Raw genomic sequence first — 27,974 nt, forward strand, 5'->3', positions numbered from 1 at the left:
ATTTTAACTGAGCTGTCTTCTATTGGTGAAACATATATATATATATATATATCTTGAAAGGATGATTTCCCTCAAAATTTCCTTTTTTTCTTTTTGAAAGATATATGTCCTTTACTTGGTCTTTTTTTCAAAATCAACTTTATTTGTACATTAATGAATAATATGTTGTTCACTTATCTGCAATATGTCTTTCTATAGAAGTCCTTACTGGGCCATATGACGGGAATAAACGTACATTACCCAACATTTCACTTTCTGTTCATTTACAAATTAAGTTCATTCTTTTCAAGCTTAAAAATGAAGGTTCTCCTTCAAAACGATTGTGCTTACTTCTTGTAACAGAAGGGACAGGTACATGGTTGATCAAGGAGAAGGAATGGTGGGCTGACAAAATTGAGTTGAATTATGATTTTAAATTAATATTCACTGAGTCCATATTGGCTAGCATGGGTTCTAGTTTCCTAACCTGAAACTGCCTAAATCTATTCTGAGAGCACAAGCTAAGAAAAAAATTAATTGGTGGTAGACTGACAGATATGAGAAAAGATGGTCTGTTACTAGCTCTGCTCACATACTGTAGTTCTTAAAATCATGTCCCTAAAGCAAAATTACATTTTATAGTGTTTAACTACACAGAACAGAAATATTATGAATACAGTATTTTATGCACATCATGAAATCTGTATTTGTCCTAAAAGGTCCTAAAAGGAAAGTTACAAAGAGGGCAGAATATACTTAAGTGTTTATTCTATCTAAAGATCTACAATCACCAAATGCTTCAAGAATATTAGTATATAGTTATAGAACAAAATATTCTTAATCTCAATTAGCAAACATTTTCTTTATAAGGCAGTATTTTAATTCTTAAAACAGAATGATATAAGAACCCTGTATTAATAGTTTTTACTCGGTTTATAAAATTCAAGTTTAACACTTGGCATGTTAAAAAAATTGCAAACCTAACACACTTTTCAAATATTACACTATTATATCCAAACTGCAATCACTGCTTTTAATACTCGGGTCTTAAGGCTAGTCAATGGCATATGATGTATTAATCAATTGGTACTTTCAGAGTAATAATATTTGGCCTCTTAATCACTGAAGTTTATTGTTGGAGCAACTCAGTCATGTCAGTAACAACTGCCTTCATCTTACAACACTTCAGTAACCATTGTTACAGTCTCATAAGAGTCAAATACACAACTCAAACAATGGAAATTGGTTTGTTTCAAAAGTTCCTGCATCAGCAACATCAAGGAGAAATTGAGCCCATATACCATTCTGCCTCAAACATGATTTTGATGGATTGTTGAAGACAAGGATGATCATTTGATCCACACCCTCAGTCACCAAAGTTTCTTCCTGGTGACAACATTATTATTTGCTCGAAGTTTAGATTAAATATTGTAACACACATCAAACTCTGGAACCAGCTACATAAACGCTGCAAATTTACCATGGTGGACAGTAAGAACCTCAGCATTCATCAGCAGATTTTGTAGTGAGAAATAATAGATGGTTTTCTATATAGGTAAAAATGACAACGCCACAGCATCAGATATAAGACATGGAGCATGTATAGCATGTATACGAAAGGAAAGTCAGAACGAAGACATACAAAGAAGCCACAACCTCTTCTATTGCTAGTAACTATTACGATGCTGAATATAAGAGAATTTCAGGATGCCCAATATATTAACATTGTGTTATTTACATGTTGCTCCTAGTAAGACACACTTTGTTTTTCCTCTTTCAATCCTTAAAATAATTTGCTTTCCCTAGTAAAGAAGAAAAGTCGGTATGTCTGACCTGAAAACTACTACAACCGCTTCAATGAAAAATGCATCTTTATTCAGTTAGTTTTTTGTTCTGAGGATCTCGTTTCTGTGTCCTCCTTTGGAGCTGCAGCTGTACCTAAAGTCTGTTTGTGAAAAAAAAATTGTTTCCAGCCCATTTCCTGTGCAAGTTCTTTCATTTCAGGTGTAGTTGTGTCACACAAGTTCTCCACAATATTTTCTCATAGGACATTACTGTCACATATCTAGTTGTAAAAGAAACTAGAGGCTTAAAATCATAATTTGGCTTACTCATTGCTGATTATTTTACTACACAAAATGTATTTAGACAACACAGACACCTTGAATGAAGGTCACTTGCAGCGCAAGCTGCCCACCTATCTCGAAAAATGCAATACTAGTTAAAACTCACAACAACATAAACAGAAGTTTTGCCCAGTGTTGCCACTGCAAGGTATCACATGTTCTGTGAAAAATTTGAGAAGCTTCTTTTGGTATGATATCAAATGCCTTTCTGCTGCACTAAAAGCAGCTGTAATGCCACACACTCTCTTGCTATGCGACTCATACAGCCCCACTGAAATCAATGACCCTGTGTAAGATTACGCCAAAGAACTTGTCAGGATGTAGAAAATGCATCACAAATACAAATCTGTTTTTAAGGTAAGTAAAAGCAGAAAATTGCCTTTGGACTTACATCAGAAATACAATTTTAGGAAGGTTTCAGAAGCACTGTAAGGATTAAGCCCATTTCTCAGGAGATGCTTCTCTTTCAGAAAGACTCCATAAACAGAATCAGGTGCAAATACTGCATTATAAACAGGAAGAAAAAAAAAAAAAAGAAGTGATTTGTTAATGACAGAACCACCACAAGAAAAGAAATCAGTTAGGAACATACTTGGTGTCATTCTATATTATCTGGCCATTCACTGCAAGTTACACCAGCATGCAGTAACACTGATTCTTCCTCCCAAAGGTTCCGTTTTTCTAGGTGTGTAATTGCAGGGACCTAAGTGGAGTTGTACTAGATTATTCCAGTGCAAGTGGCTGGTACATTTGTCACAGTAGTAACAGAAATAGAAAAGCAAAAGTCCTGGTGTAACTCCTGTCACACACTGCTGATATAGCTGGATACCTTAAAGTATTTAATACACTGAGTGCAGCAAAGCTGTATGAGGGCATGTGCAGTCCTATTTTTGTTGTTCTTGAATTGTGAGAGTAAATACTGCAGGCACACACAACATGCTAGCATATTTTAGAAAAGAAGAAAAAAAAAAAAAGCAGGGATTATTGGGACAAAATTTCTGTAGAAATCCTGAAATGAAAATATGCATTTTTAGTTTTCTTTAGAATTCTGCTTGTGCTCTATCTCTCACCATTCGGTTCCTATGAAAAATGGACACCATTAAGTTAAAAATGGTGGAGACTGGTTTTTCGCATCATACGTTTGCATTTCCGGAGACAGTGTTCCATAAAAAAATCCAAAACCCAGAAAGAAGACAGATAATAACTGTCACTATTCGGTTTCTTTCCGTGCCAACGGCTTCAGAATCGCGGCCCGGGAGCGGGGCCGGCCAGCCGGGCTCCTGCCTCCCCCTGCCGGCAGCGGCCCCGCCAGCGGCGCTTCGGCGGCTCCAGCTGCGCCCGTTTGTGCAAAACCTATGTGTGCAAAGTAAACTACACGCACCCTAGCCTGAGCTGGTGCTGGGAGACATCGCAATCCAGCAGTTTGCTGAAAAAGTATTGGGGAAACTCACGCTGTGCTCGAAAGGTGGTGTCCCCAGTGGAGCTTCTTTACAATACTTCAAAATAGCACCTAGTGCAAATATATTGGAAGCATCTGCATGTTCTGGAGAGCAGGATTTATGCTCAGAACTACAGAGTCAGAGAAATGCCACGCTTTGGGTACGAAATGAAGATACTTGCCTAGTTCAGCCTGCGAGGATGCATTGCATTGGACATACAGAGCCTTTCACACTCTACTTTTCAGTCCTGAGTGCAGAGCCTGTTCTATTTCTCCCTATTTGGAAATCTGAATATGCTATTTTAAAATTCCACAGACAGCAGCGTTCCAGCCTAAACATAAATTAGTCTGGAAATGAAAATCCGTAGTGTTTGGGGAAATTTTTAATTCCTTAAAAGTACTGCTGAAATGACAGAAAGAGATCACGGCATTACTAGTTGTAACAGGTTGTGCCAGAATCTTATCTTTATTATTATGCAACTCAATTCTTTCTAGAATTTCCTTAAATCCAAGAATATCCAAGGCTTTGTGTTAAACTAATGAAAAGTTTACTGCCCTGCCCCCCGCAGTAGCTCATCCTACTCCACTCACATTCTGCAAGTGACAGATAGATTCCAAATATACTAATAAATAATTTCCTGACCTTGCTTCTACCAGTTCTCTTCCCCTCCTTTAGTTGCTTTTATTCTCTCATCTTCTACTGTTGTTTCCCAGTCACAATAGCAACTGTTTTATCTTCAGACTGAAATAAAGCCCAGAACTCGGCAAGCTTATCTACTTCCATCTGCCCTTCATCTCTAAATTCATGACATGCTCTATTTTCCTATCTCACCATATTCTCCTGTGCTTTCTTTGCAATTCTCCTATTTCTTGGGCTCTCTTGAACTCACTCTTGGTAAAGCATCTATAATGTCTTTGTAGGCACACCACAGGAACAGCAGTATAGCCATGTCCTCTTGCACGGTCAGCAGTCTTCCACAGAACTTTCCTTGAAATCTTGGGCCATATAGCCTCAAAATAATAGAAACCCTGTGAGTAATCTCTTCCTTACACAATTTGGAGATGTACTCTGTACCAGAGACATGTCCTGTTCTCCAAACTGAAAGGTTAATCTATCTCTCTGAAGTCTGTCTGAGGGTATCTAGCTGTCATATCAGGCTCAAGATGACTAAAGCTGTTTTTATCTTCCCCCTAAGGTCTCACCACTGCTTATATTTTCAGTAACTTTACAACCCATAACTTGACAGGCTTCATTCTAGGCTCCTACAGCACCCCTAAGGATAAGAATCAAGTTACTTTCTCTTTAATATGCTTCTCTTCCTATTTTTCATAAGCTAAACCCCTTTTCCCCCTGCCACCCAAGTTACTGCAGCAGCCTTTTCTCAGGCTGTGACTCAAACAGAAAATGTAATTTTGAGGTATTCAGACCCACAAAAATAAGCTTCCTAGATTACAGCTCTGAACCTATTATCTTCCCATCCTTCCAATTAACTGACCCTGCACAGACCAGGAAGTTGGAAGATAACCTCTCAAAGGCTTTTCCAACACAGCCTACGTTACCCTATGACTACTCTTTCTGTACCAACAGATTGGCCCTCATTCTCCTGGGACTTCCAGGTCTCCTTCCCTATTTGTTACCCCTCACTCAGCATGTGAGGCTACCCTTAGCTGACACCAGGCAACAGTGGCAACTTCCGTTTTTCAGTCTTTAAATTCAACACATTCATACTATTTCCCATACTTTCCTGACAGCTGGAAAGAGCTTCCTAGCAAGCAAGCATAATGTCATCTCTTTCTTCTTCTGTGTTTCTTACAGTTCCTTGCTGCAAGGCCTACAAAAATCTTGAAGAAAAACATCTCTTTCCTTGCACTCCTGTCTTTTGTTGAAGACTTGAAAAGTAAGCCTCCTAGGAATGGCAATGATTTTTTGTTTGTTAATGAGCCTAGCATAAGGGCATCCTTGTCCGCCATTGAAGTTTCTAGACACTGCAATAATATAAATCATAATGCAGAGCACAGGCTTTACATTTCAAATACTTAACCCTGGCAGTAGTGCATAGCACCCAACCATGGATTACAATGGAATTATCTGCATCATTGTGTTTATTATATGAAACAAAAGTTTGCAGGATAAGTACAGCTTAACAGCCTTTCTAAGATTTAGTTTTTATTCCAGCCATTCAGTTTGTATATAGATTATTAATTAATTGTCTCAAACTTTAAGTAAAGCAGACAGATTGATGATTATGTTGAGTTGACTCAAACCCAACATGATGCACAGCAAAGCTAACAATTTAAAAATAATTTACAAGCTATTATTTTTTTTTAAATTATTATTACTGTTTCAAACCTGCGTGAAACTTGAGAAAGCCTGGCAGTATCTTCAAGCTCCAGAAAGGAAATGATGTACAGGAGCAATGGGACAGGAAGCTATTTCAGGAAGTCATAGTTACCTCGGCACAGATTGAGGACATGTTCCAGAACTTTGGCACCAAACACTACAGCAATCTGAACTGTGATAAAAAAGACCAAACCAACAACAAAAAAAACCACCAACCACCCAACAACCAAAACTAAGAGACAACAGTTTTTAAAAGCCTGAAATTTCTTCCCAATAATCCCACGTTATTCAGATACATCTTAAAAAAAATCAGAAAAATCAGTTGTGTTCTTTTAGTATTTTCTAGAGAAAATAACATCTAACTTATATTAAACATTAGTAATATGTAGTATTTCAAATAATCTTTAATGTTGCTAGTGACATCAAGGAAGCCTGTGCAGTAAAACAAGGCTTTAGTTAAAAAAAAGTATAAATTGTCTAGTATACAGAATACTCCTGACTTGGCTGAGGAACATTAAAACAGCTGCACCGCTAAACTGAAACTTGTCCAGATCCATTTTGTCTGCTTTTCTCCATACATACATGTTTTTGTTCACATAAAGACTGTGCTATTTACTCAGGAGAAGGTTAGTAAAACAACCGAAAAAAGTACTTCAGTAGTATCATTTGGGGGAAATAATGATGGCTCTCACATTAAGAGTCCTTGCAGTTCTGCTTGGTATCTTATGTAGGTTACACCTAAACAACTAAAATGAAACTGAAGACAGTTACCTTCTAGAGTGACAGGACATTTTTGACTCACTCTGTGATCCAACGCCAAATTCTTTTTCTATAGATCTGCTGCTTAGTGAGCTACTCCCCATCTTGCATTCACAGAGTCAGTTATTTGTGCTTCAGTATCAAACTTGTTGGCCTTTTGAATTTAACACTGTTTCTTCAGATCATTTATCTACTTTATCAAATTGCTTTTATTAAAGTACTGGTTCATTATAAAACAGGATCCTGGATTCAATTTGCTAGACTTCCAATGAATTAGTGATAAATTTTGGAGCTGCATGTTGTTTCTTAAGCTCTGATGACATGAATGCAGTCATCCAGATTTGTAAAGGATGACTTTTTTTTTTTTTCTTTTCATACAGAGACACAGGGATCAAAATTTAAATTTAAACCTCAATTACTATTTTTTCCTATTATTAAATTATTCTAATGCATCCACAGTAGTTTTTGTTGTTGTTTCGGGGATGTTTTGGTTTGGTTTTTTTTAACGAACTAGAGTCTATCTTCTCATGTATGTTCAAGTCATAAAAGGAGAGGGAAACAGAATGATGGAAGTTGAAACTATAGACATATATACTGGCTATAGACAGTTAAGTACATCCAATTTTGATGCAGCAATTTCCCTTCCAAAATATTTTGTATTATTTCAAGCTTATGTGAATACATTTGAAAAAGCTTTCCAAGTCACAAGATTTCACTGTTAAGATGTTAAGACTTTTTTTGTTCAATATATATTCCTAAGGTAGTTATGTAGAAGGAAGCTATCACCTTACCTTCCTTCATGTCTTTCAGTAGATGGCCCAATACTGTTCAAGCTTTCTTTTCTGTTGCTATGTTGTATTGCAAGCACAGTTGGCTGTTGCTTCTCATTTGCTTTTTTGCTTTCCAAGCAGTCCTATATAGTCAGTAATTTTCCTCAAACTCCTTATACAAGTACAAAAATGATCTACACACTCAACTAAAAATTGTCCAGTTGATCTAATTCAAGCTGATACATAAGAAAGATCCAAATCTTTGGATACTAGGAATGACAATGATAATGTTTATAGTGTGTATCTATTACATGTTGAATGATTAAGCAGGCTACCACATGAGTATCTGCTGCTCACTCAGTTTTTAATGAAAATTATTTATTTCTAGAAAGCATGTGACCTGGTTTGGCTAGTTAAAAAAAACAACTACAAAACCAACAAACAAACAAACTTGGCTGTATTTATCTTGCTTTATAAATGTGTCTGCAGCTATTGAAATTGTGAAAGTACATGGAACTTCAGATTTTCTGTGAAATTTTCATCCTATGAGTGCTGGATACTGCTTGATGCCTTGTTCTATTTGTTCACTCATCCAAAAATGTAAATGGAACTCTCTTCTCTTGCCCTATGCTATCATCAATTAATCTTTGCAATCAATTTCCATCTTTGCAAAACCATAATGAAAATCTACCCATAGACAAAAATCTTACTCCTCCCTCTTGGCTCTATTGAGATTATGAAAAGACTGTCCAAAGAGAAAAGATTTCAGAACAAACGCAGATGCTTACAGCTGTACAGTAGTTAATATAAATTTACTAAAATGTTAATGTTTATTATAAAGTGTTTACTTCTTCAGTTTTCTATTGGATGAGTCAAATGCCTGTGTGGGATATTGATAAAAAGTTTCATTTACAGGGGGACTATTCTTCCTATGCCCATCAGAAATAATATAAGCACTTTTTTTTTTTAAACAATTTTTCTCTAAAAGTCTCCAACCATGTGAAAACATGCAAAATCTTAGGAATGAGAAATAGGAGATAACAACAGGAACACTTCACAACAGATAAACATTTTGCTGGTAGGAGTGTACCAAATATTTAGCAGCAAACCATGGGTCTAGTGAGGAGTGTTTTACTTGAACCCTCATTTGGCAAAAAAATCAGTAAGGATAGCTACAATATTGTTCCAGTATATATATCTATGGAGAATTATGGAACAAACAAATAATCTGTGAATACTTAGGAGAACAGCAGCAAAGCTCCCCTTAACAGGAGGTGAGAAGGAGGTCTAAAAACATCCGATTGTGTGGAACAGCAAGAGCTCTAGACAGAAATATCATCAATATTACAATACAATTTCTCACAAACATAGTAAATTATATTCATAATACTTAGTGTTTTTCTGAGAATAAAATAATTTTGTATTAAAATTTTACTAAAACACAGAGGGAAAAACCCATGTAAGATTTTAAAGATCATTTTAAAGAAGGATGAAATTATTAAATGTTAGGAAAGAACGGCAACTGTGGCTTTCAATGCTTCCTATGGGATAGGAAACCTCCGAACCACCAATAACACTTTTCAAGAAAAGTCAGTCATATCTTACCTGTAAATTACTGAAAACACCCAGGATTACAGTAGAAAACTGCACATTAACAATAATTTAACTATATGAATCTACCCAACTAATATAAAATGGATGTTTTATTGTGACATTATATTAATACCAAATGTCACAGGAAAATCTTACAGTATAAGCAATGAGGAAAAAAACCAAGCTGAAATCCTCACCAAAATATATTCACATATGAAATCCACATTTAGGAGGTAAATTAAAAAAATTAAAATTTGAAAATAAACCCACTAAAACCTATTGCTAAAATTCAGCTATAAATTCTATGTAATTCTTGGCAAAAAAAGTATAGCAGACTAATTCTTTGAAAGCTAACGTTTATAAAAATTGATAACTAATTTTGTCAAATTGAAGTGTGGTGCAACTCTTTGCCTCAACTAATGGAGCAATTATAAAACACCTATTGCAAAAAAAGCACATTTAAAGACTCCTTGAGCACTAGAGCCAAATTAAACAGGCAGTCCATTTTCTATTGGTTCATGATACATTCATTCCCTTTCTAGTCAAAGCAAGTTGGAATTCAAGATTTGTTTTGTTACCAATTTGAGTGCCAATTTAACGTTTTTCCATGGTTTGTGCATATATCCAGTCATTTGAGCTCAGAGTGTGCAGTCTTTCCATCAATGGAGGACTAAGAGCAGCCACTTGCAGTCTCCCTACCCAACTGCCTAATTTCAATCAAACTCACTTGAAATGGGTCACTTGCAAAAGTTACAAGGTGGATCAGAAACACAAACCTAAATGCAGACCCCATTAACTCACGAGTGCTACAAATTTCTTGATTGTGCTGTAGGAAATGTTGGATTTTAAAAAGCAAAGCACAGGAAATGCATGTTGGTCTTATTTCAGACCCTAAATGAAGATACACTAAAATTTACTCTTGAAAACAGGTATATTCTCTTGAGCAAGGTTTTACCGTCTCCCCTAGCACCAGAGATTCATATACTTCTTGGGAAAGCAGTCATCCTCAGCCTAGATGTAAAACAAGATGATGTCTACTAAACGGTGTTGATAAGGAAAGCAGAACGTCATTTGGAAATTATATCTTTCAAACTCAACATAAAAATAGGATAAAGATGAAGTCACATCTGTAACTGATTTTTTTTTATGTCCGTACATTATCAGAACACAAGAGCAGCTTATTAAAAAAAATAAATCTCACCAACATAAGGTGTTTGAGTGCTACTTAGTCTCTTGGGCTACAAAAGCCTCAGATCTCAATCCAGTCCCTGAAGGTGTAGTTACGAAGTTCTCCATTTTCAGACCAGGTCATAGCTCAGGCTTCAGCTATTTGCTGCAGTTGCTGAATTAATGTGTCTTGGGCTTAGTATTTTAGGAGACTGTTTCCTCTGTGAGCCATGACATCTCTTAAAATTAATCCATTACTGAGAACCAAGTAGATGCAGAGCAATAACTACATGGGACACGTAGTCCCATGGAACTTTGGCAAAAAGCGTAATTATTTCAGATGTTCTCAGTGGCCTCTCTATCAGGAACAGGTTGGACTGCCTTTCTTTCTCTGGCTGTGTGCTCCTAAAGTCATGTTGCACTTGTATAATCCTGAGTACCTGTTGCACTTTGTGTCACTTTTGTTAAATCAGATTAGGAATCCAGGTGCCTCATGACATGGCTGGAAAAACAAATGTGCTGGCACAGAGCATTATAAGGACTGAGTTATTAGCAATGAAACTGTTGCTTTCTGGCCAATTTTTGTTGCCAATACCTCTGTCATTGTCTCATAATGAAACTATCAATGTTGCTGGGATTTATCCTGTATTTATCTTTACTGTCATGTCTCTTTGTTTTTCCAGTATCCATACATTATTTTATATTAATAAATTAATATGAAAAAGCCTGTTAGCCAAAGCAATCACATCCTTCATGGAAGTTATTGCAGATCAATATTTCTAGATTATTCCATTATATCCACAGCAAATTTGCAATTATTATTGTCAAACTTACTATGAAGAGATTAATCATCCAAAAAAATCCTCCTGGGATTCTTTCCAGGTCTCAATTCATGAAATTCATTCCTGAGTGAGATTTTCCACCACCTGAAAATTACCTACTGTTGAAGAAGAAGAAAAAAAGGAAGAAGAAATTAATATCAAGTACCATGAGATAAATACATTGCTAAGATTCAGGACTCCAGTTGTGTAAATATTGCTACATTCCCAAAACAAAGTTATCGTAAGAGATAAGTCACGGTTACCTTACCAGCAGCCCTACAACATGCTTCAAAGGACAATAAACATCCCATAATGCACCTAGACAAGTGTGAAATGTTTTTACATACAAAGAAATTGCTCCCAACCCATGCGTGCAAATTGTTCGTAAAAATTAAAACATATTTAATGACATCTCAACTTGCAAAACTATAAACATGCTCTTTTTGTTTTTCATTTACTTGCAGAAACACAATTCATCAGGCATTAAATTACCTGGTTAGGTAGAAATACCCATTTAACTACTCAGGCATTCAAAAGGGTCAGTATTAGAAGTTAAACTGTCATTTTAACATTTTGTTAAAATCAAAATAGGACAGTTCAAAGCTCAGCATTTAGGCTGTCTGAAAACTCTGAAAAAAGCTCTCCAGAAGTACACATTCTATTCACATTTTTAGAGTCAGAAAAAGAAAAGAAAGCCTGCGTTACAAAGCACACAACTGAGACAAAAGATTAATATGAATAGTAAATGATGTAGCTACGAAATGATGGAAAACAAGTGGCCCTGGCTATCAGTAATTTTCCCAGAGTTCTCTTAAAACCTTACATATATTCTTGAACAGTGTGTCAGCTTTTAATATTATCTTTTGTTTTGTTGCTGTCACAGCTGGGTCTACAGCAGAGGAAAGTCGTGATCATGTCTCTTCCTTCACACAAGCTGTTAGCAAAGATCACACTCCGCGCCAAAAGCAGGATTCGGTTGCTGTTGTAGGCAAGGTTAAAAAAAATATCTTGTAATCTTACTAATATTAATCCGGTTTACTGCCTTCCATTTCACTGAGAACAGTGAGGATTTTACGTTGTTACAGTATGGGTGGATTCCTGAGCGATAAAACAGACAAATGACAATATTAGCGAGGTGTACATTTATAAGCACACACACACGTGTATACAAAACATACACCCTCAAATAAACCTTTACAAAATAAAACTGGAATAAATACCAGCATTACTGCAAAATCTTCAAGGAGATAATGAAGATGTTTTTAAAGCTATGATCTGTATACCTAAATATCCTTAACTGATCGCTTGAAGCTATCGGCTTGAAGCAGCATCAGCTAATGTTTCCTAAGAGTTTGTAAACTTAACTTCAATTTCCAAGCCATGAAAACTGCCAGCTTACCTGCTTCCTTGCTGTTCCAGGTCCCTGTTGGTGTAGATGTAATTTTACTTATTAAAAAGCAGTCCTCCAGTCATAGCTTTTTCTACTCTTATTATAACATAGCCACATATAATTGAGAAGCTGATACTATAGTAAAGTTTTTCATGCAGTTGCAGCTACATCCATCCACACTACAGCTTTGACTGCATAAGTAATAAAGGAAATTTTGAATAGGACAATAGAAATCTTTAGGCTTAGACAGAGCTATGATCACTTTGCAAGTGGATGAAGTTTAGGCTTCTAGGTCGCTTCAAAAAAAATGCAAAATAGGTACTTCAAAATTTTACTCACTTTTCACCATGAAGAGGCAACCATGCATTATATCTAAACTATGGAACCAAGTAGCACCAACAATGCACAGGTATTTGCGAAAGAACTGAAAAAAACCCCCAAAAACACCACACGTGGGCAATTGTTTCATGTAAGGCTACTAATGGCATGTTATGATTAACTTAAAAGCAAGAATGCAGATCTTGTGGAACTGAAGAACATGTTAAGTCTCCTTTTTTCCCTACTGCCTCCAAAACCAGTTAGATTCCTGGCAATGAAAAGATATCCTTTGTTTAAATAAATATTCCCACTGTGCCTTCATGCAGCATAGCAAACAACATACAGGTATTTCACAACATGATGTGAAACAGTTAACAAAAATCAGTAGTTCCAGATACGACATATAACAAATATTACCAATATTCATACCATGATCTTGGCACAGTTACATAGTAACATTTTTCCTAATAATTTCCCCACTGTCTCTGCACAAAGGGAAGTGGCAGTCACTCTCACATTTAAGTTACTTCATGATGGCTACACAAAAATCTTGCAAAAATTAAGAAGCTCTTTCATATCCATTACTTGCAGCAAGATTTTTGTAGCAGGACCCAAGCCCCAATCAGAGAGGCATCTTTTGCCAGTTTTATGAAATTCCATCAGCATCTTGGTCTGCTAACACTGAGTTTTCTCTTTTGTGGCCTACTACTTGATTTTTCAGAGCCTCATTATCACGTCATATGGAGCTTTTTGTCAAGTATAGTCACGTGAGGACACTTATCTGAAATTCCAAACATTTGCCCAACCATACTTCTGTAATATGTATGGATATAAGGTAAATGCTCAGCTAGCTGTTTCAGCCCTTTGTAAACATAAGAACATGGAAAAGAGCCAGCAGAGGATGAGAACGGGTGGCCTACTGTACACCATCATTACCTCACAGCATTTAGCTTGACCTAGAGTGTAAAAAGAATTCACCATCCATCAAGTAGAAGTTATTTCCAGCTTCCTTTTGCCAAGCAAGAGTGAGATTTAAAAAACAAAACCCAAACAAACTCCTTAATGTATGTTTTTAAGTATGCCTTACTTTGGAGATTTTGGGTTGCTGTAATAAACGTCAGAGCTGAAAAGCAGTTGTAGTCATTTACTGCTATTGAATAGGCACATCTTCAAGCAACAACAGAAAGACAGCTTAGTTTTATAACTAGGCTTTAAGATCATAAATATGAATAGCTTAATAGAAGACAAAATGCTCCACAACTACTGCTAAAATATTTATCAAAACACTTCTTCTAAAATAAAAAAAATACTGTTTGTACTAAATTATTAGCTCCACAACACACAACTTCACCGGTACTATCCCGAAAGCGACTAAGACTCATATCTGGTAAATATTTAGTTCCTTTGAAAAATGTAAAACAAAATAGAAGACTTTTTATAACACATTGTGGCTTTAGGTCCATCTCCTTACCTTACACCTGACATTTTGGTATTACAAAGTTTAAAAAAATGAATTATGTTTTAAAGGACATACTGGTGAGTCTTGTAAGATGTTCAGACAAAAAACATTACTGTGCGAGACAGGTAGAAGGACACTATTAAGAAGAGTAAATCAATACAGAAATATTTAACTCTGCTTTTCCCAATGGATATTTCTGTGAAAATAGTTGTAACCGAAGTCATAAAATACAGTAAGTTAAACAACCTAACCAGCCAGACCACTTTCCCTTTTAATTATGCTACATCAATTGAAAGGCATAATACGTTCACCAAATAAAATAAGTCTCCAACTGTGCTAGGCTAAGTGAGCAGGCAAGCTTTTATTGCTGCTATACAGTCACTTCTTAAATATTCTTTTACTTTCTGACCAGCTACTCAGGGCCAATGTCCCACCTGTCCTATGACTAATTAGGGAGTACCAGTACTGTTACTTGTATATACTTGTGCCTCCTGCCTTTTATAACAGGTTTCTATTAAAAAAAAAAAAATCAGCACGCTAAAGTTTTAGATAGTAATCAATAGATGCAAGTGTATGTAAGCATATATGTTAACATTTGCACAAGAAAAGTAGTTCTAAGTTAGCAGCGATTTAAAGAGAAGACTAGTTTATCTGGTAAAATGACCATCTTCACAGTTCACCATTATTTCACTTAAATCACTTTTAGAGTAAATCTCAAGGCAGTGAGGAATAGTCACATAATGCTGTTAAGGTACAACATGTACAAACTGCAGAGCTGCATGTTTATCTGGAAAGATCTAGAAAATAATAGTGCCTCTCTAGCCTTTACAGCTTGCAGAACATAACAAACCAACTGTGTTACTTCCATTGTAACTGGTTTCTTTAACAAATATCCAGTGGTCTTAACTATAAACTTCACAAACTATTTTGTAACTACTACAGTATATAATACATTTCCTACAGTCCTGGAGAAAGTTGATTGTTGTGATTACATTACCTTTTTTTTTTTTTGTTAAATAAAGCCTTTATTTTTCTGCTTGATTTTTAACATTTGCAATTAAAGCTGTTACTTTGCTATGATTGGCCAAAGGAGATTATTTTGAGAGTCTCGATTTGGCTAATATGCAAGAATGTGAACAGTGTTCACTAGCAAAAGCAGCCAGGCAGAATGAACTCCACTGGTTTCAGGGGGGGTCGGGGTATATGAGAAATACTACTTGTGTACCTCAAAGTTGCTGGCAGGTTTTGACCTGCTCCATCGGATAAGAAGGCAAAATAGCCTGTACACAGGCTGCAGTTAATCAAGTCTTCATTTATTTAGGGTTTCTGGAAGTCTTTGAAGGAAAACTTCCTAGGAGTAGGAACAAAAAAACCCACACCTGGGTGCAACAATCCAAGACTTCACCAAACTGAAATTAAACTAAACCCATCCACTGATGCCATTCCACTTTTCAGGCATGCATGATATGACATCAAATAGGTACTAGTTGCTGCCTGTTATGTCTGTGAAATTAGATACCTTTTGCTCTTCTGACAAATTATTACCTTTTTTTTAAAAAAAAAATTTCAAGTAGGGCTTACAACACCCATGCTTCATTTGGCAATTGCTACAAAATTCTATGTTTGCATTTGCTATAGTACAGGAAGTTCTACAAATGACTATTTTGTCAACACTGATATAATGACATCTGCACAGGACAGTAGTTTCCTTCTCATGTGCATTCATGAGAAAAAAAAAATATTAAGGTTGCTGGTTAGACAAATTAGACAAAGTCCATTTTTCAGTCTTTCTAGGGGATGTCCAGTTCAGACATACCAAAAAGTCTCAAGTGCAAAACCTAATATGCTGTGCTAAAGAAACTGTTCTACAAGAAAAACCACCAATGTTCCCTCAAACCATCAGGTTGAGATTTTGGACAATAGCATGTAAAGGTCATAAAGACTGCTCTCAGGATCACAACAGTCATCATGCAAGCCCACATACTTCCCTGCCCTACATCTGCTTCAGGTTTTTTTGGAGAAAAAACTTTTTACTATTAAGAGCAAGAAAAGAAAACAGTTTAGTGAGCAAACAAAACCAAAACTGTGACTGCAGTAGGGTACAACTGTAAAGACAATGGCGTATGGAAAGAAAGATGACTTGGTGTCAATGCGAACTGTTTTGTGGGCTGCTATTTACAAGTATTTGAAGTGCATGGACAAAGAGAAAAAAAAAAGTCACAATTCCAAAATTTCATATGTAGCAACTATGAAGCTGTTAATTTTTCCCTCACTTCACTCATACTCAGAAACATCAACACACTTAAGCTAATGTATTAGCTCTGTGTGCACGTGTGTATGTGCATAACTACCAAAGGCTTCCACTTAAAGTAACTGAAAAACACTTTAGTAAAATACAGAAGGAAGATGGAATAAAAAGATTGGAAAAAATAATTTTCTTTTCCTTTGGGGAATGCAGTAGTTATGTTCGAGCAAGCAATCTGCTGCCTTGCCATAGTCTCTTTCTTCCTCTCATTTACATACTTAGTTTATTCCTATACTAGTATCTTTCCTAATTGTTTTTTCCAGAGCTTGTGGGGCAGGGGCGGTGTGGGGGAACATAAATAAAAAGGCAAGAAAATAAGCAAAAAAACCCCAAAGCTAAAGATCTTTATCAGAGATGCACAGGTGCTTTGGAGGCTAACAACTACCTTTATACAGGCTTGTGCACACAGCTCAGAGGAAACAATACAACAGCAGAAGAGAGAAAAAGCAGAAGGGAGCAGGGGTATGTGCTGAGGGCAAAGCAACACTATCAGAGGGAATAAAAAATTACTCTTGAGGATCAGAGTCTTCAATTATGAGCATGATACTTGTAATTTATTAATGCGATTAAACAAGCAGACCTAGATAAGACCACCACAAAGAGATTATCCCACTATTTAACAGAACAAAGGATGCTAGAAGTGCAAGGCATAACATTCCTTTCTAGATGGGCAAGATACTGACAGGTTTCATTTGAAACCATTTCTTTTTGTTTTGTCTTCCTTACTTCAGTTTCAAGGTCTCCTTGTTACAATTTCAGGTCTAGTTTATGATTTCAGTTTCTTCTGTTTGTTGGTTTGTTTGGGTTTTTTTTTTTAGTTGTTTGTTTTCCTTCGTTAGAGTAAAAAAAAAAAAAAAACCAAACAACAAAACAGACTTCCTGCTATGTGTATAAGAAGTTCTGAAGTACAGTAGAAAAGGAAAAACCTTTTCTAGGTAATCATCTCCTTTAGCAGGGTATGCACATATAGCTGGCAATCCTTTTTATTACATAAGAAGTCTTAGTTCAATCACCCTGCTGCTCCTTTCTTGGATACTTATGATCCTGATTTGCATATACCTGCAACCAGTTTAATATCTGTTAAAACTGTTTCCCTATATTCGTATGTGGTCAGCTCACTTTCAGCACTGACATCTCTTACTCTAAATTCTGAGAAACATCTCTTGTGCTAGCCTCTAAAATCTCATCACACTTTTTAAGAACAGACTAACATTCTCAATGTTTTTCAGAATTCCCTCACTGTCTATTTACAGCTTTAATTCTGCTTGCTCAAATGACTGGAAAACTGAAGAATCCATCACATTGTGCAGGCATTCTAGTGTATTTGATTCCTACCCATGTCTCCAGTTTTCAGAAAAAGCAGTTCTAACAAGTATGCCCTTTTTCCCTATCAGTTATCAGCTCAGTACTACAGGTAACATGCTCTCTAAAAAAGTTGCTTTTTTCTTTTTGTTTCTTCAAACACTAGTTTTGTCCAGTCCAATTTTAATTACTTGTTTTACACTAAACTTAACACTTGTTATCTGTAGATTTCAGTCTCATTATAAACTGCATAGGAGGGAACAACAGCACAATCCAGCTGTAGCACCAATTTAGCGAATGCTGAAATCTATCCTGTCATTATCAGTTGTCATGTTAGTTTGATGTGCATGTATATTAAAAACATACACTGCATTTTCTGTCACAAGTATCTACATGCTCTTCAATGCTTTCCAGCTATGCTTCTCTTGCCTGCAATCCCCATCTGTTGTCATTCCTTTGACTCTATTGTTCACTATCATCTTACTGTGTTTTGAACTCTAGCTTCAGACACTCTCCCAGGTTTCTCCATCTGCAATATCATTTTGCCTTTTTTGACAAATTATTTTGATCATTTTACTGTGCACTACTGTTCTTTCTCCTAGTTACTACACCTCTCTAGATAATTTGTCTAATTCAGATTTCATCCAACAAATGACATATACACTGCTTGCATCCAGTGCACGATTTTAATCTAATTTAGTGAAGCACATCCAAAACCTGTAGGCACTTTTACTTTGGTTCAATTTAGACTTATTTCAGTTTAACACAGATCTATTTAGTTGATACCCAATCAAACCAAAGTAAATCTTTACGATAAGTATCCATAGAGCAATTTAGACCGGCTTTAGCAAGTTTGTTTAAAAACAAATTTTGAATTACACCAGTGCATCTTTAGATAAGACATTTCATAGTCTTATATAGCACAGCTTAAGATAAAAAATCCGATTCTTTTCTAGCTTTGCCTTCTACTCTTCTTGATGTTCCTTCAACACATTACTGAGTGCATGTAATTGATTTTTGATAAATGAACAAAGTATAAATATATGGTACACCTAAACCTATCCTATCTTCATGAAGAACGCTGCTGTGTATGTGCAAAATGAAATAAGGAAAGTTGCTTTTGGTTAATAAAGGCAATAGAAAAGAAGAAATAATTATTTTCCTAACTTGAAGCAGGAAGAATGGAAACAAGACAACAGATAAGAATACAAACTTACCTTTGGTAAGTAGAGTTACTCCTGAGGTTTCCCAAGACACAAAGCCACAGGATAAGGGATGTACTACCTAAAGTAAGGCAAATTGAGAATATAACTAAATCTTTCTCTGAAAGATAAGCATTGAACATGTAAACAACACTCAGCAAAAACAGGAAACATTTACTTAATTAAGCAGAAGGTAGTGGTGATTGCTTACATTGAGAAACTATTACACTTTCATGGCCTGAAAATCATTCTTGGCAGGTAGAACTAGACTGAGTGTGATACCTTTGAAGAAAGCCACAAATATTAAAGCCATGCATAAAACTAATAATAAAAAACCTTAAAATAAAATAAATTTTGCAATTCAGTGTAATGCTGCTGTCTGTACATTAAAGACTAATTTTAAGTGGACATAAAACAGCCTAGACAAAAGAAAAAAATTCATCTCTAGGCTACCAGTGATACAGAAAACCAAACCAGCAAATAATCGTAACAGAGAACTAACCAAAATTATTATCTTCAACATATCTTAATTGTAATTGATATAAGAATATTCCAATGCATCTTCAGATAACAGCTCAACCACTATTGAGATAGGAATTTTATAAGCCTACATGACAGCACTGAATTATTGTAGGCTCACAAACAACTGAACTTCACAAGTAATAACCACTTAAGAACCCAGTATCATTATATCTCTAATTTCAAATTTATAAATGAATGTTTCACAGGGTTAAGCATTTAGTAATGTTCGTGGGGGAAAAAAAAAATCCAACCACCCAAAAAACAAGAGAATTGCGTATTTTGGGAAGAAAAACCCTCACCACTTATATTACTGTACGTGATGCCTTCTGCAAAGAAACCTCGACCCACCAATAAAGTCCTGAAACGCCAACATTGCTACTATGACACATCACAAATTGCATTTCAGTTGTTAAAAGTCCACATTTTCCGGTCAGTTTGGTTCTTGTGCTGGATTACATCTTCAATATTGCAGCATGACCAAAGAATTCCCGAATCTTTCCCCAACACTTACAGATAAGATCTAGCAACTGCATAAATGCAGAGGTGGTGCATTAAAGTGAGATACTATCAGGCACCCAAGCAATAACACAACATCGTGACATTACCAAACCAACATATTTTAGCCTTGGACAGAAACACCTGACAACAATATTCATGATTTCCAATACAGCATTATTTCCCCAGAGAAACTCTTTCCATTTTCCAAGCAGCTCTACCCCTTACTGAGGTATCTGGATTAGAGACAGCAAAAAAGCAAAGGAGATTTCTCTATGTATTTTAGGCTTAAAAAATATTCTCCTGATAATAATTGCTTAATACTGCTTGATACCATTACCATGGAAGCCTTCAATTATTTTGGAAAGACACTTTTTCAGCATAACAGAGTACTTCCTGAGCTGGAACAAAATGGCTTCCTTCTCTTGAAGTCATCAAACTATGCTTGAAATTATAGTAATTTAAGACAAAAACAGAAATTTGCTAGTTTTATGCAATTACAGTCCTCTACACAAATAGGTCATAACAAAACTATCATTTTTTTTAAACCCCCTTTAGAGAAATTTCTGCACTATTTTTGTTGAGAAATCAATTCTCCATTTGAAATGTCACAGAGACTTGAATAGAATTGGTCCAGCTACGCAATAACTGGTATATCACTCTTCAAGTTTCAAACGCAAAAGAGATCGTACGACTTTGAACAGGCTCATCTCCCACAAATCTTTACTTAAAATCAGACTTACCTTGCAAAAAAATCTGTATAACATGAAAATAATTTCAGCTTAATTACTATAATAACATCTGTTAATTTCCCCCCTCCATCTGGCTTAAGCACTTCAAATGGCATCTTCTGTCAATCAAATAGGTTATATATCAAGTGTCGTCATTAAGACTTAAAAACAAGCCCGAGATACAAAGGCAACACTTGGTTAACTTTATAATACCGTTTTTTTAAAATGGAGGAACAATCCTTGCAGGTGTCAATAGAGCCTGAAAGGCACTCAAAACTGAAAACCAACCAGCCCACAACCATTAAAACAATCACTTGGTAACGTCTCCTAAAATTGAAATTATATTGAAAATGCTAAGGATTTTTTTTTTTTAAATTTAGGGTTTATATAGAGATCTGACATGGAATCAGGTTGTTTATTGCAAAGGGATTTTTTAAAAAAATGTTTTTAAAGATTTGAGTGCTGTAGCTTCAGAATTTTTACTTGCAACTAAAAAAAGCCAGAACACAACTTTACCTTTTAAATGAAAATAAATTAGTTACAGGATCTTTCAAGAAAATACTGTAGTTCTCAGTATCCAAAATAACATACTGTGCTCTGAATATATTGATTTAATCAGAAACTGATTGAAGATGTACAAGTGGACACTAGAAAATAGGAGCAATGATGGTTAAAGAACAAGAACAGTCATCAGAACTGTTTGCCTAGTTACGTACACTATTTGCTCACCTAGATGTCCTGTATAAATGTTAGAGAATCCAGTTGCTGATATCTGACCAAACATGCAATTCTGCAGTTACATGCCCGATAAAATTTGGTTATCCTGACTGTTATACATCCAGTGGAATACCGCACAGAACGATCTTAGTTTTAGATACATATGATGCCTATCTTTTATGGGTAAGTAGCAAAACATTTTACTAACATGACAAAATCCTCTGATTAGTGCAGCATTCATTAAATGGTGACAGATGCTAGTATTAATTACATGTTGAATGGATCATTTTCACATTATGTTTCTTTTGTTACCAGCCTCATCTTTCTAGCCATCAGCCTGTCCTATAAGCAGATTAAGTATCAGCCTGTTTTGTGGGGAGGTGGTGGTGGTGGGGGGTCTATATTCCTCGTTTGACCAAAATGAGCAACTGACCTTTTCCACACTACCCCACCATCTGGATTCTCGTCTTGCACTTTTCAGAACCTGTACTTATCATCTGTTAGACAATTCATAAGAAATTTTATTTTGAAAGGTTATTTGTGTGGCTATCTCAAGTCATCTTATGTTTAATGTGGAAAGCCATATGATTTATTGTTTGTACAAACAGATAACGCCTATTGTTGTTTGTGACAAACATTACCAAATTATAACTGTCATGTCAAACAGTAATTTGGCATTTCAAGAGTGATTGAAACGCACGTACAGTGAAAGGTAGGTGGAGAGGCATAGGTTAAACAAGTTGCCATCCATGATGTCAGTCCAGAGACACAAAAGATGCCCATTGTATGTAATATTACATGCACTTACAAAAACCAAAACCTATCCACTGTTCCCAATTCTAGGATTCCTAGAAAAACATACTTGGCCATAAAATGTGTACTATTTAGCACGTTTATCCTGACATGTACACCAACTTCTCCTTCATAACAACTCAAAGCATTCCTGGAGGCTGGGGGAGGAAGAAATTGAAAAGTACAAATGGCAAAGTCATTTATTTAGAAATAATTTCTGCCATAAACAAAAAGGTTATAAACTGAAAGCTGGCAGAGGAGAAAGACGTCAGAATAACAACTGATTAAAGGATGATCAAGAGTCACCAATGTGATTTTGGTAGAGAAAGTTAAATACAATCCTAAAATCTAAATCACACAGAATTTTCCATATGACACAGGGAAGTAAAAATGCCTTTGCACATAGCACTTGTAAGACTTACTATGAAAAAAAAAAGTTTTAATTGGAAAAAATGCAGCAAAAAGATGCTGAAGTGACCTGGAAGTAGAGAGTCTGTTTCAGAAGTGGAGACTAACAAACCCAAAACAAACCCTATAAAGAGGGCGTGTTTATTAAATACATATAGCATTTTATATACACACATATATAACATTGTTACCTACACATGAGGGCAGTATTGAAGCTACAAGGTATCCACACACAAAGTAAGCTGTAAATTATTTTGTATAACTGTATTTCTAACCTTCAGAGAAATGACAACCTGGAGCAGTTATTTTGTGTGGAAGTAGCAGGGCAAAAGAAGCCTCACCACTTTGAAACACATCAAGTCCCATTTATGCCATGAAGATCTATTATGTGGCTGGATGAAACAGCAGGGACTAGGACTTGATGACCTGAAGTCATCTCTTTCAGCCTTGTATTTCTGCAGTGAGACTGGTAGATGCCCACACAGGGGAAATGTGGGATAGTTTCCCTGTATTTGTAAATTTATGATTGCAGCCTTAAAATAGCTACTTGAAAAAAAAATTCTTTTCACTGATGGTTAAAATGATCTCTGCTTCTACACAATCCAACTGGTTGTATCGTATTCTGTGAATACTCACTTATGCATCTGTACTCCTATACAGTTTACTTTTAGATTTGCAGTGAGTCACAAGCCTCTCCCCTTCATCTCAGGCTTTCTCCTTGAAGTAGCTTATGCAGAAACTAATTGGTAATCTTCCCTTCCTAACTTCTCAATAAAAGCACATGCTTGCTATTGGATAGTCAATACCTTTGTTTATAAAGTCCTGAGTAATGGCTTTAATTTTGAAATGTAATTGAAATTGAACCTGGGACGGAAGCTGTTGTTTGCTGCAAAATGGAGAGTTACTATCAGGGTCTCCTTGTAGCATTTTGGACACAAATACATCTGTAAGTGGGTGCATTTCTAGCCATTTTTCCCCCCCCCAACTACTGTTGCATTTGATCGGTTAGAAAAGTTCAAAGCAGCCTCTGCTTCTAATATCTGTTTGCTGCCAGCAGGCCCTCCTTTCTTTTTTACAGGTGTCCTAGCTTCTCTAGATTTTAGTTAAATATAAACAAGCATGCTGAAGTACACCTTGTTATTATTACAACTGACAATATTGAAAGTAATAAATAAATGTTTTCCAATTCATTTTTGCAGTAATAAAATAATTCACATGCTTACAGCTGAGGGTGTATGCCCTTGCGGTATCACACTCTAGGTACTCTTTTTGTCTGTCTTGTCCTCTTTATTTGACTATTGTCCTACACTTAGCTTCAGCAAACTTCTTCGCGTACGGTTAACTTCGCCCTCAGAGAAGTCCTTTCTTTTAATTTACAGCAATTCCAGTTCATTTATTTTTAGTTGTACAATATACAATAGTTTGGGCTTCCTGTACTGACCTTGAGGCAGTAGCAGAATTCAAAAAATCCTTCTGGAGAACATCCCTAACATATCAGATTGTGTGATGGAAGAAAAATGTCAATTCCCTAGAATGAGAGGAAAAGTCTAAACAAGCATCACAGACACTTCACATGAACACAAAGCCTGCTGCCACAGACTTGCTTTTCCCCCCAGATATGGCCTTCTTGTCCAAGTAAATTTTTTGCCCTAACACATTCTGAAGACCACCTGTATTTTTTGACTTGATAGTCAGCTGACACCTGGAAATCCTGGCCATGACCACATGCTCTGGAGCTGTGTAAAACATGCCTGATAAATCAATAACTTAATCCTGAAGGAGTTTAATTTACTGCTTATGTAAAGCCCACAGAGATCATTCAAAGTAGGACAACACTCACAGAAATATGGAAACCTTCATACCAATCCACCGTGCAGCCACAAACTCCCTTTTTGATTTTAAAGAAAAACAATGAACTGTTTCAAAACCACTGACTTCAAAGAATGGGACTATTCAAAGTACCAAATGTCAGCATTCATGTAACTGTGCAAGGTTGGGGGCTTAGACTGTAAGGTCTTTCAGGAAACTATTATTATTTATTACGAGACTGCAAAATAGCATACTTGGAATGCAAAAAAAACCAAAAAAACCCCAACCAATTAGGCTTCCTAGATGCTAACACAGTATGGCTTACATGATACATAATGTGGCACATCGGTGATTTCTTCAATTACTGTTTCTGACACAGATCTCTTTGGGAGACTTCATAGCCTGCAGAAAGGATAAGTAGCATCCAGAAGTTTTATGTGTACAGCAGTTAAAAACACGGAGATTACTGATGTGAGGTTACTTGTTTTCAGCAATAGTGAATTCAAATGTGATTGAATTGGAAAGTTTTGCTGATGCCCTCACCAGCTTCAGAGGATATAGTGATATATTCAAATACATATGTTCATTGCATTATACTCAATTGATATTACTGCCATAAAACCAAACCAAAATTTTTCAAATAATCCAAACCCATTCTTTTTCAATAACACTAAGTTCCTGGTAATGCTTTTGTAAAATAAACATTTACAAAATGATTTCAACTTACTTCCACTGACAGTTACATAGCTTTTTGCACAGTTTATGTTAACTGAGTTTAGTTTGTTTTAAGGATATATTTGGGCAGCTGAAAACAAACCTGAAAATAGGTATCTGAAGTGTTTGACAGGAAACCAATCTGAAAACCAAAAAACTGAAGATAATAATAATTAGGAACACCTTATATTTATTATGAGTGCAAAAACGAATGGTTAAAAAATCCATAACATTCAATTACATATTCTATGAACAGACACACCACTGATACGGTTCTCATGAAGTCAATGGGACAGGCCCATTACAAGCTACAGAAAACACGTATTTCCCAGCTATTGTGCAGCACTGTAATTAGCCTCAATTTCAGTGGCAAAGCTCCCTGAAGTTGCCTTGTCAGTTGTACCTTATTTTAGTTTTTTTTCAGGAAAGTGAAACAAGACCCCCTTCTGAAACAGCTAAAGACAATGGTAACTTAAGAAGAAAATCTAGGCAGCTGAGAGACCAAAACAAGCAGCATATAACATACAGAATACAGATAATTTGGAATTGAGCTGAACTTCAGTTTGTCGCCTCCCCTTCCCAGTAATTTCTCAGTTACAAAGGTGACAATCCCCTCATACCTGGAAGAATACATATTCACTATTTTGGTTTACTTTGGGAAAATAAAACAAACCCTTCCTCCTAGTTTCAAAATACGTTGTTTTTTGATTCAGTGAGACATTAAAAAAACTTCCTCAGAAAATTTTTTGAAACTTCACAAGTTCTAAATCACTATGTCCTGCCTGAGACAAGCACTTATATTCATCTCTTGTACATACAAAGTCAACCTGGTCAAAATGAAACAACAATTATAGAAGACTTGCATTTTTATTTCATAACCTTACAGACTCATAATGAAATTTGCTGGATCGCATTTGTTTACTATCAAATATTCCTCATCAACGATTACTATTAGATTATTCTGAAACACATTCATATAGCACATTTTGCAGCATATTTAAAAAAAAAAATCCAAAAAATATCTGCCAGGATATTTAGCATTGCTTATTTCTGTGATCAGAGAACCAGTTACATACACAGCCATAAGGCAAGGAGACCTAAACATCTTCAGGTACCATATGGAAAATATACACAGTCTTCCCATTCCCAGATGGGTAAGTGTAGTATTTTCCTGGAATGAGACGCAAGACTATTGCTCCTCCCTGCCCTCCCAGGTCTAGTTACTCTGAGAGTGCAGCTAAACTTATCTTTCCTTAGGGGAAATATTGCGATGTTACTTAAATATTTGTTATTTACTCTACATGTTAGTGTCTCATTTATTTGTGAGGCGTTTCTAAGAGTACGCTTAAGATTGTTTTAAGGTTACAAAGCCACAGGTGGGTACATACTTCTGCGCAAGGCTACTATAACTCCCTATTTTGCAGGATCTGCTTTTCCCCGCTTCCTCTGGCCCTCACCCAGACCCCTTCCCACAGGCCTGGGCTATCCAGGCAGAGAGAATCTCCCACCTACAGGGCTCCTCGTCCTGCACACCTTCCCTAGGAAATCATCCTTTCCGGCGGCAAACCCTTACCTGCTGCCAGCTACTTACCGCCACCACGTCTCACGGCGGCAACAAGGCGCTCCCAGCCCTCAGGAGGCCATGCCAGCACCACTTGCCGGCGGCGCCCCCCGGGTCGCTATCCGGCGGCGTTAGCAGGAGACCCTCGCTCTTCCCCAGCCCGGCGCTGCGAGCCCCTCCGTTCCTCACCAGCTCCTGCCCGCAAACGGGCCCTCGCTGAAGCCACTGCCGCTTCAGGAGCCGGGCGCAGGCCGCAGCCACCTTCCCTTCTGAGCAGAAGGAGGAGCAACGGCCGTGAAGCGAGGGGAGGGGAACGGCGGGGCAGAGGCCTCTCCCCGCCGGCGGGCGGCCCGGCACCCAGCTCCCGCCGGGCAGCGGCGGAGGGCCTGGCTGGCGGCCGGGGCCTGCCCGCGCGTCTCGAACGCGTCCGCCCGCAGCGGTGACGCCATTTTGGGACGCTGGAAGGCGGTATCCATGGCAACCAGGAAGAGGCGGACATCACGCGGGGTCACCGGGAGCCCAACCCTCTCTTAAAGGAGCAGGGCCGATAGTAACGCGGCGGCCGGGCAGGGTCCTCGCCCCCGCCGCCGGCAAAGCCCCGCTCCCCCGCCGGATCCGCCCCCCTCCCGCGCCCCCCGCCCTCACCAGAGGGGAGACAGTCGTGCGGACCCAGGGGTGACGACCCCGGCGGAGGGATACTGACCGCCCAGCGACGACCCCGCCGAATGCAAGGAGCGGGGCGAGCATAGCAACGCAACGGGGTCTGCGTGGGGGGCGGCAGCCGAGACAGGGGCCGCCCGTCGGTCCAGGGGTCGCGCAGGCCCCGGCAGAGCCCCGGAGGCGGGAGAAAGTAGTCCCACAGCCTCCCCCTCACGCCGCTGGAAAGGGTTCGGCGGCGGAGGCGGCGGACGAGGCGCTGCTCAGTGCTGCGGCTTCAGCTGATAATTGAAGGGAAGAGAGGCGGCTGTTGCCGACAGGAGGGGAGGCACGGAGCGTCTGCGGAGGCCGCATCGGGACAAACTAGGTACTCGGGGCCCCTTCGCTCTTTTAGGGGGCGCCGAGGAGGCGGGCGCGGGGCGCTGTAGCGTTGGGCCCCTCGGTAGCCTCCGGGTCGGGTGGCCGGGCCTGTTGTGTCATCCCCGGCATTAGCCGAGCTGCCCTTCCCGGCGGCCCGGGGCAGGGGGAGGGGAGCAGCGCCATCCCGGAGCATTGTTGCGGACTGGGGAGGTGGGGACGACACGACGCCGCGCTGGTG

General features: G+C 37.7%; 2 protein-coding genes across 8 annotated transcripts in view; one reads left to right on the forward strand and one right to left on the reverse strand.

Moving 5' to 3' along the window:
* Window positions 1-103: 103 nt before the first annotated feature.
* On the reverse strand, window positions 104-27,929 carry FBXO36 (F-box protein 36; the record flags this gene model as incomplete). Its single annotated transcript, XM_080408972.1, is given in 6 exon segments — window positions 104-2,607; window positions 5,884-5,973; window positions 5,977-6,056; window positions 18,986-19,052; window positions 27,423-27,651; window positions 27,748-27,929. Coding segments are annotated over 6 exon segments (684 nt in total). The 3' UTR covers window positions 104-2,571.
* The window catches only part of TRIP12 (thyroid hormone receptor interactor 12), a 79,586-nt gene continuing 79,201 nt past the window's right edge, over window positions 27,590-27,974 (forward strand). For 6 of the 7 annotated variants that reach the window (XM_080409603.1, XM_080409609.1, XM_080409611.1 and 3 more), the window contains exon 1: window positions 27,590-27,743. The gene's annotated coding sequence lies outside the window, so the exon portion shown is untranslated. Of the gene's footprint in view, window positions 27,744-27,817; window positions 27,972-27,974 lie in introns of those variants that run through there. The other variant, XM_080409607.1, reaches the window with a different exon arrangement.

This window comes from Falco punctatus, assembly GCF_963210335.1.
Source record: "Falco punctatus genome assembly, chromosome: 13".
NCBI classification, from domain to species: domain Eukaryota; kingdom Metazoa; phylum Chordata; class Aves; order Falconiformes; family Falconidae; genus Falco; species Falco punctatus.